The sequence below is a fragment of the Anas platyrhynchos genome, chromosome 1, assembly GCF_047663525.1.
Source record: "Anas platyrhynchos isolate ZD024472 breed Pekin duck chromosome 1, IASCAAS_PekinDuck_T2T, whole genome shotgun sequence".
Lineage (NCBI taxonomy): Eukaryota > Metazoa > Chordata > Aves > Anseriformes > Anatidae > Anas > Anas platyrhynchos.
Genome location: NC_092587.1, coordinates 151,695,850 through 151,713,699, shown reverse-complemented (window position 1 = coordinate 151,713,699; position 17,850 = coordinate 151,695,850). Strand labels below are relative to the sequence as shown.

At 42.1% G+C, this 17,850-nt stretch overlaps 1 protein-coding gene across 1 annotated transcript in view; it reads left to right on the top strand.

The window, feature by feature from the left end:
* Positions 1–15,471, top strand: part of PCCA (propionyl-CoA carboxylase subunit alpha) — a 279,424-nt gene extending 263,953 nt beyond the window's left edge. Inside the window, exons 23-24 of the mRNA XM_027443682.3 lie at positions 11,585–11,662; positions 15,119–15,471. Coding sequence (XP_027299483.1) covers positions 11,585–11,662; positions 15,119–15,187 — 147 coding nt within the window. The 3' untranslated portion in view covers positions 15,188–15,471. The remainder of the gene's footprint in view (positions 1–11,584; positions 11,663–15,118) is intronic.
* The last annotated feature ends 2,379 nt before the right edge of the window (positions 15,472–17,850 follow it).

Here is a 17,850-nt window from a genome sequence, read left to right as displayed (position 1 = left end):
TGTGCTGGGATTTCCTATTCTCTTATGGGAATTCTCTTGTCCTGCACGAGGGATAAACTTGGCATACAGAAGGGCAACAAAACATGCCAGTGCTGTTCTGGGTATTTCCAGTGCTTCTCATCTGGTGTTGAGCTGGAAACAAACATAAATACAGTGTTTTAGAGTTGCATGTAAATACTTCCTTGAAATCAGCTTTTTATGAAACTCTACCACATTGTAATCAAACGTTATTTCTAATGTCAGGGCCCTTAAGTGGATCTCTCAGGTTGTGCAGATTAATTTTAAAGCACTCGGTACTGTTGCTGATTAAATGATGTAATAAATGTGCATGTGGCACTTAGAAACAAGATTTAGTCACAGAGTTCATAATCTATGGCAGCATCACAATTTATGGCAACGAAATCTAGATTTCTAGATTTTCTTGATAGATGATATAAGAATGGGATAAAGATCTCAAGTCCAAAATTAGCACTACATTTATTATGTGACAGTCATCAGTTGTGCTGATAAAGTGATTTGTTAACATTTTTCTGTGATGCCACTGTTGTTTTTAGAATATCTGGATATTTCTGTCTATTCACAAAGATAAAGGAGTCAATCTGTTAATACTTAAATTTGTAGGTGTATATGTTCATGTTAACAAAATAAAGAGATTTCTGAGAAAACATTACTAAGTACAGCTAAGTAAATATTAGCAAGAGATAAATTCCTTTAGATCACATTTAGATTTCTGGTTTTGTGATATATACACACACACACACACAGTTTATACCTTTAAAAACAGCAGTATTCAATTAAAAGTAGTCACTAAGGCATTGCATGGAGTGAGAAATGTGTGATTTCTGTACAGGCAGTGAGAGTGACTGACTGAAGGAGACCTTAAGCAAATACTTTTTCCTGTGAAGAACGAAGGGAAGGATTCTTAATCTTTTTAATATTTTTAAATATATTTTTGAGAAGTTAATTCTGCTGTGTGTTACAGCTTTCTTGTGTGTGCCTTGAAGAATATTTCTTGTTGTCATGAAGGAACAGAACCAGTGGAGAAGGAGGCCAGAGCCAAAGGGATTAAAAGTAAATAAATAAATGAATCTCCCCCCACAAATCCACAAGTGGTGCAGTGCATCAGAGCATAAGTTGTTAAATAATGTGTGGAGATTTCTTTCTGTTTTCCTCTCGTGCAGCTTTTTGCTGGAGGCATCGAGTGGCAGAGCGTTCGAACGGCGTAATCTGCGTTCTGCTGACCTGAGCTTGTCAATGCTAATTGTGTGGCTTTAATTGCAAAAACACATTTGCGTTATTGAAAAGGGTTTAACTTAAATCCTTCCTTTTCAGGACTAGTGTCAAAACGTTTAAAAAACCAGAAGCGAGTGAGGGAGATGAGGGTAGCATCAGCTATCTGCGCTGAAAAAGCAGTGGGATGGTGTGATTCAGATTACACGTCTTGGCTGCCCGTCAGAAACCAGCTCGCTCACTACAGCTGTTCAAGGCGTGATGGGCAGGGAACTGTAGCTCCCCGATAAATACAGCTCCTTTTGTTGCACTGCTTGGGGAAAAAAAAAAAAAAAAGTCTGATTTCTTTAATCTAACGGAGAGATGGGAACTTAAGCAGCTTCGGCTCTATAGGGCAAGCTCTGCGTTCGCAGCGGTGCTTGGCAGTTCAGATTTTGCAGCCCGTGTGGAAAACAGCACAGCTGAAGATCAGCAGAGAATGAGGTAGTTGTCCTTTTTTCCCCACTCAGGTGTTGGAGGCTGCCTGGTTTGTAGCTACCTGAGGCTGTTTTCTCCTACCCTGTGCGTGCAGCAGAGCTACAGCTCAGTCCCTGTGATTCCAGAGCGGCCAGCAGCATGGGGAGCTAGGCTGGGTTACCTCCTTCAAGGAAACTTTGCAACGGGGAGGCAGCAACTCGTGAGGGATGTATCGCCTTTGTCTGAAGAGCTGCGTGTGCAAACCCTTGCTCGGTGCCTGCAGCTCAGCTCTAGGGCATCACACCCAGCCAGGTAAAGCATATGGTGTTTGTTAGTGCCTCTCCGTGCGTCCTTAGCCAGAGAAGGCGACGCTGCTCTCTCCGTTAGTTTTCCTCGCCCGATGCAACCTCCTTTTTCCTTCACGTATAATGTTCTCTTTTGGCTGCTGTTGGTGAAAAATACTCGGGGCCGACGAAGCCCGGTAGAAGATTGTGTGAGCATCCTCTCTCCAGCTGGTCTGATAAGCACTTTTCAATTCGTTTTTGCCAAAAGATATTGCATATGCAAGGAATTTATTTTCTTTTGTCTGTAAGATGATCTATAGATCTTAGTAACACAGTGGGGAAGTGCTTTTTGTCATTCAGAGAGAAGCAGAACTTGTGACGCTGCCAATTTTTTAGCTTTTCAGTTACTTTCTACTTTCTTTATTTTCCTTCATGTGATCAGAAGACTGTAATTAGTTGTCACTCAATTATTCCTGGAAACACAATGAAGCCACTCAGAAGCATAAAGCAACACAAACAACAAAACAATTTGAGATCTGGCTGAATAGAAAGAAGGTTAATATTATTTAGGGAAAGAAGATTTAAATTTAGCTTACATTCTTCGTGACAGCACGGTTGTGTTAGATAGGAAATATCCATATGAGGGGGTGTTTGGGAGTTTATTTTTCAACTAGATCGTTACAGATGAGTATGCACTGAGATGAAATTATGTTTGGGAGAGTCACTTTTGGTTCCCCATGGTGCAAAGGGCAAGAGAAAAGAGCTGTGCTTCGAGAGTCTGGACGAGGGACTCGCTGTTTCTGCCACCGCAAGCCAGCCCCGCTTGCTCACTGTATTTCGTGCATATTCAACAACATTTTCATGCCAGAGTGTGGAGATGGCACTGCACCCAGCTTGAGTCTCACCACAACTACCACAAAAACACCATAAAAACTGCTACAGCTGCACAAATTCTCTCCTTCACTTAGAGGGCAGGGAACAGGCAGACGCATGTATTTCTCCTCAATTTTTGTGCCTGTAGGATTCTGTGCACTGAGACTGCAGGAACAGGGCAAGCCCAGGGTCCTACTGTTCAAACAGGTAGAGCAATGTTGTCATAGCCCTGCTGAAGAAAGCCACATGAAGTGCTCCCACAACAGATTCTGGGTCAGGTAGCCTGTACTGAATGCAGCCACAAGAAGAGATTTTAGCTGTCCTGAAAGCCTCGCATTCTTTACTAAATGTTAACCTACGATGACAATTTGCTTATTCAGTTTTGGATCTGTCAGAAATGCAAAGATGCTCTTCTTTTAGCTGCATGTTTTCGTTTGTTGTTCTCCTTTTGCAATTGAATTAGGCAGAACAGGTGGCAATACTAAGCCAAGCGTTGGTCAATAAGCTAACACCGGTGCTGGAAGCACTTTAATGATTTTTTTTTTCTTCCTCTAAATAAATATATAAAATGAAATCACCTCTAGATAAATGTCCCATTATTATTTAATCTTTGCAGCGCTACAGCCGAAAAAAGAGGGCAATTCACTATTATGACCGAAATTTCTAAATTTCCTTTCTTTCTGTCAGTAATTACCCCATGTTTTGGAAGTTCTCTCTACTCAAACCACTTTCTATACAGACGTCTGTCTATCAAAATGTCTTATGATTTCACATTGATTTTGGTGTAGCCATAGCTATTGGTACTGCATGGGATGCTTTCTTGCTGCCCAGATATCAGCTAAGGAATGGATATGCTGATTGAGTCAGAAATTTCAAAATTAGGTATCTCGAGGGCTTCTTTTTTACCTGTGTAATTTACTGAACGCAGTAATTTCCTGACAGTGATTTCACATTTTAAAAGCAACCAAGGAAGATGTTTTAAGCTGCATTCAACTCCTTTTCCAATTAAGTTGCATGTTAGTCGGTTCGATTTCTCTTGTTTCTCTTTAGAAAAATAGTAAAAAAAAAAAAAAAAAGCCTTCTCCAGAATTTTCCATTTCCCAAGCCTAGGAAAGTTTCTTTCTATGGGAAAAGATCTGTTTCACTTGACCTCTACTGTTGAAATGCTCACGACTGAAAAACAAGATAAAACAAAACAGCTTCCTAATTTCTGTTTCTCACTGCATTGTTCATTCTTGGGAACGAGAAGGTGAAGTTGTAAAGTTGCCTGCTGCCGCCAGCCAGGTGTGTCTTCTTTTAAGTCATATTTGTCCTTCAGACCTCAAAAACTAAATGAAATTCTTCTTTCTTACCTTATACCCGTAATTAAAGTGGTTGGATTTTTTAACAGAGAAATAACAGCCAGGCAAAACAGTAGAAATTGATTTAAGTAACAGTTTTACATTTGATAAATATGCTGTCAATAATTTAGCAAGGTGTTCTTAAAATGAAATATGATTTTCTGTTATGTGTGAACATTTTTTTTTCTTTTGTTGCTGTGTTTTTCCTTTTTCTTTCCCTTGCTTCCTTTCATCCCTCCTGTTCTTCAGCAATCCCACTGCAAATATTAACTGCATTTTTTTGTTAAATGGAGTTTGGGAACCTGACCAAGTGTGTCCAGGAACCTGGGTAATTTTTATAATTCTGTGTGTTAAATAACTTTTTTTGTGTGTGTGTATTTTTGTAGGAAACAAAACAAAACCCACCAAAACTATCGGTAAACAGGTTGAGCCATTTTCACAGTTTTGAAATACGAAGAATGAAAGTATCCAAATATTTCATCATTCTTATAACATCAAGATATAGGAACGATGAAATATTTGAATACTTTCAAAAAGACTTCAAGTTATAATTATGTTTTGGTTGCAAAACACTATATTAATTGCTTATAACATTTATGTGATTGTTATATTTTACAAATAGGTTTTTCTTCTATATCTTTATGCAGTGTAAGATTTCTGTTTGAAATCTAAGATTTGTGGTTGAGTGTAGTATAATTAAGGATGAAATCCTATTCTTATGCAAAAGTACAAATAGTCAATATTATTAGAGTTTCTTCCTAGGGGAAAAAAAATAATAATCAGAGTTTCTTCCTTTTCTCCCTTTTGAAAATAAATTTACAGATTTTTATTTATTTATTTATTGGTCTGCTTTGCTGTTTCGGTTGATAAGCAGCTTTCTAGCCATTGCTGAAAAAGTTGACCGGTGAAGATTTCTGTGATATAAACTATGGTTTGACTTGGGCCAACGTGAACAAGAATCACCCACAGAAGCTCTCTGCCTCTGTAGCGTTTCCCCTGGTGCTCTGGGATCTCCGCAGCAGCTGGGGAAGTGTGTTTGGGATAAGTGGGAGTGCAATGACCAGTGCTTGTTGCTGCCAGGGGGACATCGCTGACCTTGGGTTAATCAGAGGTCGCAAAATTTGGGATGTGCTATCTTCGGGTTCATTCGTTAAAGGAGTGTGGCAAAAAAAAAGAAAAAAAAAAAGAAGTTTGATAATGATTTGTCACGTGCATTAATTGCCACTAATTGTATTTTCAACCCTGTAGCTCCTTTTTCAAAGTAATTTGGAAAGAAGGGAAAGCCTGCGCTAATTATTTTGCATGGCAATGGACAATGTTAAGGAATTTCAATTGCTGCTCATCAAATTCCTCTCAGTTTGTTTTCGTGTTCGATGCTTGCTGCCAGAATGCCAACAAGTCAGGGAGAAAAAAATCCGGAAGGGGAATGATACCAGGACGGACCGAGTTTAAACAACAAATAAACACATACGGAGTATTTTCATAAGGGTTTTAGAAAGGGAATGCATGCTTAATTACTGGTCAGTGGTTTTGCACAAACATAAATGAGTTTTGTGATGATTTTGCAGAAGCCTGTGAGACAGGGCAGCTGGCTTTCATGGGGCATGGTCTCACATTGTCCCTTCTTGCTCAGAAGACTCTGCAGAGACACAAGTCTCAGCAAAATGGAAATCGCACGGGCTGTTTTCTGGTGTCTCCCCAAAGCTGTGAAAGGAGATACCAATAAAACCTAATTCTCACTTTGCTTTTAAGCAAATCTAAGATCCTTTTTGCTGAGGGCTGTTGTCTTTTTTTTTTTAATTATTATTATTTTTTTCCTTCACATCTGAGAGCTTTAAAACGTTACGCTTCCGGAGCACCTGTGTTCCAAATATAATGGAGTTAAAAATGTAATTGAGGGATTTCCACTTTTGTAGGCAAATCAGCAGGGTTGATATTGATCCATCTTTTTAGGGAGCCACAGTGCACCAGAAGGTGATACTGTAGAGGGCCCCGTAAACCCTCGGAGCCTTCTGTCTAATTTGGCAGAAAAACACAGAATGTCGGACAACAAAAGAGCGATCCGATTCCATAAGAAATCTTCATCCCTCCCACCCCCTTTTCACAAGACTAAAAAAAAAAAAGACTTAATTTTTTCAGCTGCACACAATGATTTGGTGCTCACTCTTGCATTGAAACAGTTGCTGTCAGAACAGGCAGGAAACAGTTTTCTTTTAATTGCTGAAATCATTCGGAAGTGCTTCATGCACGGCTTCTATACAGCAGATGCTGTGCATTAATTGGCCTGTGTAGGGCTGACCCAGGGTTCCTTGCAGCGGGCCCAATTTTAGGCAGAGGGTTTAAATAGCTTATTTCTTATTTTGTATAACCTGGCGTACATTAGGAGTGCACCCGCACGTGGGGTATTTCATGGTCTGCAGTTTCTAATGTCATGTGGGTTTCAAAACCTGTGTTTCTCTGGTAATGTACTAGCAGCAGGTAAGCTCTAAATACCATCCATCAGGAGCTAATTTTTTATCCAGATACTCCAATGACTGATGAACCTGTCTTTTGTATGAATGTTCAGCACAGGAGAAAGCCATATGCCCCTGGCACTGGTTCCTATGCATTCTTTACAGTTTGCGGCGAGGAGATTAACGAAAAACCAAACCCGTACATTTACACGTCTTTCATTTATTTAGCAGTTAGCACTTTCTAAAATAGCTCTATTTTTTCAACAGCGAAAGGAGATTTAGGTCTCTTAAAGCAATCTGACTCCCACTACTCGCTTTCTTTATCAGGAATATTACCGCACACCCTTAATAGGGAACCTTGTTTTGCTACTCCCCGTCTGTTCAAAACAGACCTTAGCCCATTAGAAGGTCCTCCCTTGTGTGGGAAGACCACAGCTGTTACTGTAAATCTCATCCAGTAACTGTATCACCCCCATTTTGTGGCTCTGAAGGATGAAATTGAGAAATGGAATACTGTGCAGTCATCCTTTACATCTCCAATTTTAGGCCTTTGCACATCATTTTCATGCTTTTATTCCAAATCAAACAACATTAGTGAGCAACACCACCCTGTGCTAAATGTCTGGTGTCTAAGGCAGCGCCGACGATCTTTGTTTTTGGAGGCTTTAGGATTTGGGGGGAAGTTGGGCTTTTGTTGACGGCAGATTTTTTGTTCTGTTTTTTAATTCCCTCTTCTCCCTCCTTCCCTCCCCCCGATGGATCTTTGCAAGTCGTCAGGATCTGTCCCAAACCAGAAACCCAGATGGCAGCGAGGTGCCTAAGATGGAGGACACTCGGCTGTGCCTCCTCAGAGGAAGCAAGGGCTGGGCGCAGTTAACAAACCCAACTTTAAAAAGGTTTCTGTTTCTTTAAATCCCTGTGAATAAAGTGGATCTAACTTCTTACGAAGGATATTGGGGGCTTTAATCAGAAATAAGAAGTGGTTTAAATCATTAGCACAACAAAGCAAACTATAAGCTTGAAGATAAAAGTCTCAGGGGAAAGAGTCCTCTGAAAATAAATGGGACTTGATAGATTTCCATATCATTTATAACTTCCCTTAATTACACTTGGAAGACTTGCCAGTAAAACTGGAAAATTGGCAGCCTATATCCATTATAGTAATTTTGCCGACCATGGCAAGCAGCTGGCTTTACTGGATTTTATTTCCCATCACTCACAATTAATCATCAGCTGGAGATGTCTGAAACTCCTCAAAACGTCGCAACACTGTGTGACACTCAGGCCTCCTTAAAATGCTAAAATCTGCTGAGTAAATGGGCCGAGCTCCCCTTCCAGCGAACTCGTTTTGGTGCGAGGCAGGCTGCCGGTTAATGAGTGCCACTTTGATAATCGGATGCGAATGTGAACCCTGACCCCGTGTCAAAGGAGAGGACGCAGCAAGCTGGATAAAAGATAGGGGGACTCGGACCCGCAAACTTTACACCAATTAGACGGGGAGCGGGGAAGTGCATCAGCGCCGATTGGGTTTATCAGAAAGACTTGTGGGGCTTGTGACCATTCTGCAGGCCTAGCACCGAAGACGTCCTGTCACAATCATTAAGTCTTCATCAGGCGACGCACACGAGTCTGAGAAACGTGGGCTGTGTTCACAGAGATCCCTCGCCAGCACTGCTCTCAGATGTGCTGCCTTTTTTTTTTTTTCCTCTCTGCATTTTAGAGAGGCCTGACTGTAAGCGTGGTCACTCGCTAAGTTCCTCCTGCCTTTAAGTTCCTCCTGGACTCTTTAAGTCCCTGGGTTATTCAGACAGTGCTATTGACTGTTGCCAAATTCACGTCTGAGTTGTCAGCGACATCAAGATGTTAGGTCCCCTCCTCTTCAATGATTTTATTTTCCTTTTTTTTTTTTGTTTTTTCTCCTTTTCACTCTGTGGAGAACAAAAACCGAGCAGATACTTTGAACAGAGCTGTGCAGAAATAAACTATTAAAGTACAGAGTGCAGGTCTAACAGCTAATCGCTCCCTTATTTTGATGTTGCGAGCAATGTGAAGGTAGATTTGTCTGTGGCAAAACTGAGAGCCATATAGTGGAGTTTTTATTTTTTTTGTTAAGAAGAAGAGCCTATCTATTTTACCTGGCTCCAGTCAATCACATTCTTTGTTTATTTTCTGTTTGCCAATTTTGACAGATTTGGGTCATCACTGAGACCTCTATAAATTGAAGTATAAAGATGGTGGTTTACGCTGGTTTGCCATCCACTGAAAGAAAGAAGTCATACAAAGACAATACAGCATAAAAACCAGTCCAGACAAATCCTTGGATAAGTTGGAAAACAAGAAATTGTACACATCACTGTGGTTTTCATTTGCAGGCTAAATAACAGGCAAAAGGATATGTGCAATTATGTCATGAAAGAAATTGGACAATGCCCAAAAGACTGAAAGAGAAGAGACAGATACAAGTGCCTAATTTTAGGATTTGTTGCTTTGCAACACAATGAGTGGGGCTGTAAAGGTTTAACATAAGAACAGTAATTAAACTTCTGTGCTTAAGTGACACTTTCACCAAGGTAATTTTGAACAAATTGCACATCATCAGAAGTACTGACACAGCATTTTAACACGTGGTACGTACTGCAAGTGTCTCCTTCCTTCCAAATTAGTAAGACCGCAGGATGTTAACTTGTTACTTGGCCTTTATATTTTGTTGGTTGGGTGGATTATTTCCTATTGATTCCTTTGCCATCGACCCTACAGTTACATATGAAACATGCAAACATTTTATTTTTGGGAAAGGTGGGAAACTGAGGAATTCAAATTTATGGACACCTCCATAATGGTTACAAGTATTTTACTGCTATACTGAAGATCTACAGAGACAACTCTGTTCTTTTCCAGTAAATATATTTCCATGACTTTGTTTAGACAATTGTTAAGGGATTTGTGCACTTTTATTTATTTTTTTTAAAGTGGACATTCATAGCTTCCTCTTAACCTTAGAAATGTCTGCAAAGCTCAGAGCAGATGGAAGAAAAGCTGAGGAGTGAGATAGGAAGAGGAAGAGGAAAAGCAGGAAGGAAAGAAGGAGCTGCTGGAGAAAGGCCCCAGACAGGGCAGTAGGTGTGGAAGAAGAGAGACAAAAGGCAGGGAAATAACTAGGGACAAAGTGCAAGTCTTTGACACTATTCACCGAATTTGACACTGCTAATGACTTAAATGCTCACCTGAAGCTCAGGATGGCGTTGCTGCGGTTGAAGTTGGGTGTTATTCTTCTGGTTATTCTTCTGTATCCGGTCATTGCGCAGTGTTCCCAGAGCAAACAAGTTCATTGTTGACTCCAAAATGCCCATTATAATGCTATTGGAGAGCTAGTTGTAACCATTTTAAATATATTTTCTGTCATTCTGCCTTGTTCAGAATCCATAGACAGATATCAGCACTTTTTTGAAATTAGACCATTTTTAAAAAAAATCAGACCAATTAAGTCTCTGCTTAAAATGTATGGCTAACATTAGTTGAGAGTAGGGCTGGAACAAGCTTTAGAAAAATAATTTTATTTAATTTTTTAGAATGTACTTTGTGCAGTGTGCATTTGATCTCTGACTTAACACCTATTTGTTAGTATATTCCCCTGAAGTGGGACACACTTGTCCTTAAATATATATTATGTGTTTTACGTATATTTATATACATATTTATCTATAAGAACATATATATATACACACAAATACGTTCTGTGGTGAAAACTCTGGTTTTGTCTCTGTGGTCCCTCCCCTGTGGATGTGGCTTGGCATTTCTTCTCAGGCACGCTTCCTTCAGTCAGTCGGTACGGCGCGTATGGCAATGCAAAGACCAGATCTCCACAGGTCTCAAGTGACCCTCTTCAGTGAAATGTTGACATTAGAGTGAAAGTTTCCCATTTTTGCCTACATAACGAGGGAAAGGCAGATTTCCATGTCCACAGAAGAGCCTCAGGGAAAGACTTGCCGTGGGCACTCAGAGAAGCCACCTCAGAGAAGCGCATCTGTACCAGGCCTAAATACCAAGTGCCAAGTGACACATTTTTGTGACACGTCTGGGCAATCACCAGGTTACCTGAGGGATAAATGCTGAATATGTGCTTTTCCCTCATCTGTAGGCAGGCCCCTGGGCCATCATGAAGCCCTGAGGGGCTGGTTTCCAGCGCTGCGGGGTGAAAGGCCTAGGAGTGAGCACCCATGTGGAGGCCAGGGGGAGCGTGCAACACCTCACCTTGAGCTTGCACGTGCCTTAGCAGAGGGCAGAAAGAGGAAACTTGAGTGTTTCCCTTTCAGATCTATCACTTGCTGTGAGGAAAATGATCATTTTGCCTCCCTGCTCCCTCCCCTGTGGACGAGGTTGGGTGTTTCCTCACAGGCCCGCTCCCTTCGCTCGGCTGCCACCCGGGCACCGAGGAGAGCAAAGGTGCAGCTTGCTGCTCGGCATCAGCCTGCTGGGTGTTTTTGGAGCATCCCACCCGTGCTCCCCAGGACCGGTGCCAAGAAACTTTGGCTTCTGAATCAGGCTTAGCGTCCGTGGGATCTGCGCCAGGGAAGCAAAGCAAAGGCTCCGCAGCCAAAGCTGCGCAAATTAAATCTCGGTCTGGATTTAATTGATGTCGAGCCGTGGTGGATGTGAAATGTGAACTGTAAAAGTCGGAGCTGAGTAGATGGGGTGGGAGAGGAGCCTTTCAGGTTTGTTTAGGGTGATGTTCTTAAGCGGGTGATCCCTTTTTCCCTGTTTTGTTTCCAGTTTGTCAAAGGCAACTGTGGTTCGTGTCGTGACTGTACGTAGCTGGCTGACTTGACTTGTGCCATGAAAGTCTTTTTAGCATTTAATGCAATAATCCCTTTATTTTCCAGAAGAATCATACACACTTAGAGCATTTTAAATCCTCTCTCCTCATTTTGTACTGCTTTAATTTTACCAGGTTTCAGAAGGTCAAGAGATTTGTGTAATTGAAGCAATGAAAATGCAGAACAGTATGATTGCTGCTAAAACAGGCAAGGTAAGCTACCTTGGGTCACTTAAAACCATATGCAACTTGTCAAATAGGATAGAATTTAAAAAGGAAGAAAGGAGGATTCTGGTTGTTAAGGAATTAAGTCTGATTGTTGTAAGTCTTTCGAAGTGAGGTGTCTTTAATTTTTAACATTTACATCTGCTGTGAATGCTGTTAAGTAGTTCCGAGCTGTAGATAGCACAGCAGGAAATAGTTTTACTGGCTTCAGAAATTCACATAACTCTTTTTCTCCTAAATGATTTGTTTTCTATGATGTTACAATGCCAAGTTGAATTGAAAGACGTTGCAAACCATTTTTTTTTCCAAATTCCCTACTTCCAAAGATCAACTGAAGAAGAGAGATCTCTCTGCCAGTTAATTCATTAATGGCAAACAATTTGACATTACAAAACCACTCAGAACAAGGCATAGAAAAGATTCTTGCAGAAAGAAGAAAGAGGCGATTTTTTTATTATTGTCTGTGCTCAGGCTTCATATTTAACATGAAGCCTAGATCTGCAAATGCATTCAGACTGTGCATTTTGGTATCTTACTTCTTTTGGGGGCGAGGGATCAGCATAGCAGCCCCTGAGCTGGGACTGTCCTCCTGCAGCGCAGGATGTACCAAAACCAGCCCTCTGAGCGGGGAACTGGTTAAGCTTATATGACAAGAAGAAACCCCATCTGTTTTGGGGACTGTCAGCCCCCGGGTCAGGGCCTCAGAGCATTCCTGTGCCAGATCATAATGCACAGCCTGCAGCCATCACCTAGACACAGGCCCCCAGTTCATCCTTTTCAAAGGGAGAGCAGAGTCTCTTTTGAGGAGATCTGGATTTTTTTTTCTCCTAATCTCATATTTCCTAGCAGGTCCTAGCCCAGCTCTGGCTGGGACAGAACCCTGTGCTAAAGAAAATAATAATAAAAATAAATTGCAAGATTCGTTAGTCCAGAGGGAGGCAGCAAGGAGCCTGACTCTGCAGGGCAGAGACTGGGTTAGGCATTGGCAAGATTTGCTGAGATCTGAAGATGGGTGTCTATGCCAAGGACTGTTTGTGTGTTTACAAGAAAGGATTATTTGGCACAGCGCTGAAATTGTCACCAAGGCTTGGACCCAGGTCTTGCCTCTTCCAGTACATCTAACGCAAAATTGGGTCTTGAGGGAAAAAAATGCAGGGAGAGTGAGAATGTCCCTTCTCCTGTTGCTCTGACATTGGCGTTTTATTATTTTCTTTCATGCATTAATTCCTATATAATTTATTTTCTCACTTGATTAATATTTTTATAGCATTTATTTTCTGTCTTTGCTTCTTTTGCTTAACCCCTTATTGCTGCTTTTTGCATCCACTCTTTTTGACCAGTGAGTATTTGTAATTAAAGTGCCATCGCCACCCCCCCCCCTTTTTTTTTTTACTCTAACTTTTCCTTCCCCACCAAGTTGTGCTGCAACCTGTGGGCCTATTCCTTAAAATCCTGCCTGCACTTCTCCAAATAATAAATACCTCCCACCAATCTGCACAGATGCCACATAAAAACACATTTGGTTTATTAATCCTTCAAAGTGGGATTTGAATGGTGCAGGGACCACTCAGTGGGCCTGATGCGTACCTTACAACATCCCCTTAATGTTTCCATTTTAATAATAAGCAGATTTTTTGATTCTTTACAATATTAAGACTTTCAGAAAGCAAAGTACTTTGGGGTTGTGTAAAAATGAACCTGATGAACAGAAGTTTTTGCACCATTCTGCAGTGCGAAGCCACGGCTGAGTGCTGGAATAACTTGACTCCACCGCAGGAATGAGCTGGTTGCTGTTGGCTGCTAGTCCACGTTTTGATGCCTTAAAACTGTGTTTTGAAACTCAGTTCCTTTGTCTTCAGCTGGAAGATGTCCATTTTCATTCCCGCCTGAATTCCTTTTCTGCCTCAGCCCCCCCTACCCTCTTCCTGTTTGCAATTGTGAGAAAAGTGGCTTGTTTTTATCTGCTTTGAATTTACCCCAGTTGCAGGTGGTCGGCAGCGAGTGAAAGCTGGAGAGGGAGCCGAGAGCCTCCTCCCTCGTACGGGACAGCTGTACGTGGGTCGGGCTGAGGAGCTGGCCGTGCTGGCTGCCAGCACATTGCAGAAATAACCACGGAGCTTGAAACACTGCTGAGCCACAGCGTTTGCTGAACCTTGGCTTTGTATAAAAAGAACAGAAAGAAGTAGAATATTTTTCACGCTGCTTTCATCTCCCAAAAGATGGAGTCTCAGGGATCGGGTAGGCTGTGTAGGCATTGGTTTAGAAATAAAGCCCTTTCTTGTACATCTTGCGGTGTTTTTGCCTGTCAACAGTATTCAGCTTCATTCCTTGGGCAATGCCGTGGATATGTGTGTGCCACAGATCCAGAGATACACCTACAGCTCATGTGGCACAGACTGTCAAATGCAGCCGTGGACAGCAGTGCAGCTGTAGTAGCCTGATAGTTAGGGTGTGCTGCAGAGTTCCCTTACGAGCCTAAGTTGATGTTTGGGTGACTGGGCTGAACTAACTGCTGAAGAAAGCTTTGTCCAACAGTTTGGGCACATCAGTGGGAGCTCTGATTAACACTGCAAACAAATTCTAATACAGAGCTTCAAATAATGTCTGGAGCTCCATGTGGCAAAAGGGAATTTAAACACATTTCAGCATTTTATAGAGAAAATGAGGGACTATAGCTTATACACTATATATAAATGCATATACTTACAGTCTAAGATTTATGTCTTTTAAGATTCAGGAATCTGCACCTGAGTGTAGGGTTCATCTACAAATGTAACTGCATTTATTTGACAACTGTAGCCCTTTGCCAAGCTCAGTTACTTGGAAGGATTTAAACTCAGATTTGAACTGATTTATCTCGGCATTCTGGGGATTAAGGGAAACCCAGCTTCATGGCTGCAATCCCAGAAATCAGTAATACTTCAGATCTGTAATCCAAGAATTACTGGCGTATTTCATTGTAATGTCCAAGCATGAATGAATGTTTAATACTTGGGTTATCCTCTAAAATACTTAGAATTTCCATAGGAAATTAACAGCAGTGCAAATAGGTGCTTTTTATTTTTTAATATATCTTTTTAATGATCTGATGTTCAAAACTTCAAGCACCCAACTCGCACGAAAACCAGCAAGTGGTAGGTGCCTGGATACCTTGCTGGAGCTGGATTTGGCCAAGCACTGTGGCAGCCTGCCCAGAGGTGGTGGAGTCTCCATCCTCAGAGACGCACAGAGCTCAGCTGGGCTCTGAACCTTGGAGGTTGGGCTGGCAACATCTCGAGGCCCTCCCAGCATCACCGTGTCTGTGATCCCTGTGGTGGTTGTAATGTTATACAGTGGCCATTTATCCTCTGCATGTACTGTGCACGCAGATGTCATACTGCATATATGCAATGCCAACCAGAACACTGAGGAAGATCTGAAATTATTTCTGTTTTTCTGCTGTAGGTGAAAGCTGTGCACTGCAAAGCTGGTGATACTGTTGGAGAAGGAGATCTGCTGGTGGAACTGGAGTGAAGGTTGCCTTCCCGCTGCTGAGTTACCTAAACCTTGATTGTTTCCATCCGTAAAGTAAAATGAAGGCAATTCAACACAGAAGATGGACAGTCCTACACAGAAGATTTTATACAGTCATATTTATTGTATCAGTGGTTAAGACAGCAAACACAGATACTAAACCTTGGCAACAGATCCCAGATTTTTACTTCCAGAAATACTTGTACATAACCTTTGTAATTCTTTGATTTTTTCAGGATCATATAGAATCAATAAAATGCTATTTCTGCGTTAAAACAGAAAAAGCCTCTTTTTAAGAAAACACAACAAAAGCCCAAAGCTAATTAATCTTCTCCATGGTTATATCACTGGTGTGAGGCCCGAGACAAATGTACAGAATGGTTGGTGAGTGACAAATTAACCACTGAATGAACTGAGCAGTTTCCCTTAAACTCTGTGTAAGCACTGAACAGTTACTGCCAATGGCTTAAATTCTGGTCAGATTTATTGTACTAATTTGAAGCCTTTGTACAGCCTAGCTTTAAATTTCGGGTTAGATGCTTTGTTTTGCTAGTGCAGATTTTTCCCCATCTATTTTCATTTGCAGTTGTAAGGGAATTTTCTTCTTTTATTCAGACTCTGTACTCAACTGCCCTCCCCTTTATCTTCTTTCTATTGATTACTGGATGCGAGACCTTCCAGAAGGAGCTGGCACAGTCCTCGAATCCCCTTAGCTGCCCCAAGGTGTTGCTGGAGGCACTTGCTGGCCCTCAGGCCAAGCACGCTGCCCCCTGAACTCCGCTGGGAAAGAGAGACCCAGGTGCCTGACCTTTTGTTGTGCAGTCTCCTTCTAAAGGCTCTGTAAGGAACAAGGGCTGTTCATAACACGATTATATCCTACCGGAGAGCTGTGTATCCAGTATGGGAAACCAGGTAAGGCCCGGAGAGGAGGAATATTTAAGAGATATAAACAGAAGTGTGAGGGTCTGGTGATTATATGTGTATTTTTGGCATTAATAAGCTTTGAAAAACTACTGTTAAAAGCTGTTTTAAAAGCATCCATCATAAAAGAGATGCAGGTCCTTTCTTAGGCTGTAAAACACCTCCTACTACTTATTTTTAGGTTTTCTGTTATGAATTCTTCAAAGGCGCAAGAACCATCACTTCTGTCACACCCCTGTGCCTTGTACTGCAGTGACTTTGGTCACATTAAACAAGCATTGATTTTTCTTTCTGAGCTTGGGAACTCAGTGCCACAGGCAGGCGCAGATACCACAAGTTTGCTGGGTTCACAGGGTTAGCGTGTGGTTATCCAAGGGCTCTTTCTTCCACCAACCCATCCAGCCCCAGGTCGGCAGCTGCAGCCCCCCAGGCATGGTGGTGTCCCCGCAGTCCCCCAGAGCTCTTGCCTGGGCCTCTGCTGCTGCCGGGGCTGGAGCCAGGCCACGGAGCTGTGCCTGTGGCAGCCTCATCGGCCCTGCTTTGCCTCAGCGAGGAAGGGGCTTGCCGGTAGTTTCTTGCTTAGGATGCGCTGGGTTCTGCTAATTCCCAGAAAACAAACAAGCAAACAACCCTCTGGCCAGAGACAGGCCCTTTACAGGAAGATGAAAGAAAGAAAACAAAACCAAAAGCCAGTCTGTGACTCATTTTTTTATCCAGAAATGTTCATTCTGCTTGGAACATGACTGACAGTGCATTGGTCGTGTCACTGAGAAGCTGCTGACTATAGTATGGCCAATGGGGGGGAATAATTTTGCACAGGGCTCTGCTTTGTTGCTCAGTTTACTTATCTTTCCAACGACTAAGGCGAGTGTTTGGGCAGTACCCGACCTCCAAGCACAGCATTGCTTTTGCAGTTGGAGAAACTGAGGCAGGGCCCCTGCAGCCTTTCCCAGGAACATCCATAATGCCGTCTTGGGGCACGATTCTGACAGCAGCTTGCCCTAAACTAAGGAAGGAAAAAAAAAATATTCTACTTGAAAGGTATTTACTTTGCTTACTGCAGAAACAAGCTCTTGGTCTGTTTTTCTGCTTGCACTGCAGCAGTGCCTGTTCCTAATGAAGTTTTTAGGCTGATTGCTTACCCTGGATCCCTGCGCTGACCTCCTCTGGCCATCCCAGAGCTCCTGGCAATGACGCAAAGTACAAGCTTGTTTGTAACGATCTCCTCAGTACATTTCATTGTACCTTGGCTCACTGCACAGCACACAGCCTTGTCCCTTCGGCAGCTTTGTATTTTGTACAATATCTATGCCCCAAACACCACGGTTGAAGGAAATACAAGGCACAGGCGAGCAACAACACAAAGCCACAGTTTCCCCAAACTGTACAGAAACCAGCACCAGTGGTTGGGTCATGGGGACAACAGTCTTCTTTTTGTCTTTTTTTTTTTTTTTTTTTTGGCACTTTAAATGTTGCAATAATCACATACAGGTCCTTTGGGGATTTTTTTAATATTATAACGTGAGTAATAATTGCCCCCCAGTAAGAAATTCAGACTGCATCTGACTGCAAGTTCTGCATTAAAGTGCTTGGCTAAAAGTCACCTGGACAGTAAGTGCCCACCCCAGCTGCAGGTGTACTGTGGTGGGCAGCTGAAATCAGGTTTGCTTTCCCTGGCCCGCAACTCCCAGATTCCCTCAGTCCCTTATTAAAGTGAAATAGTACCTAAAGTGCTTAGTAGG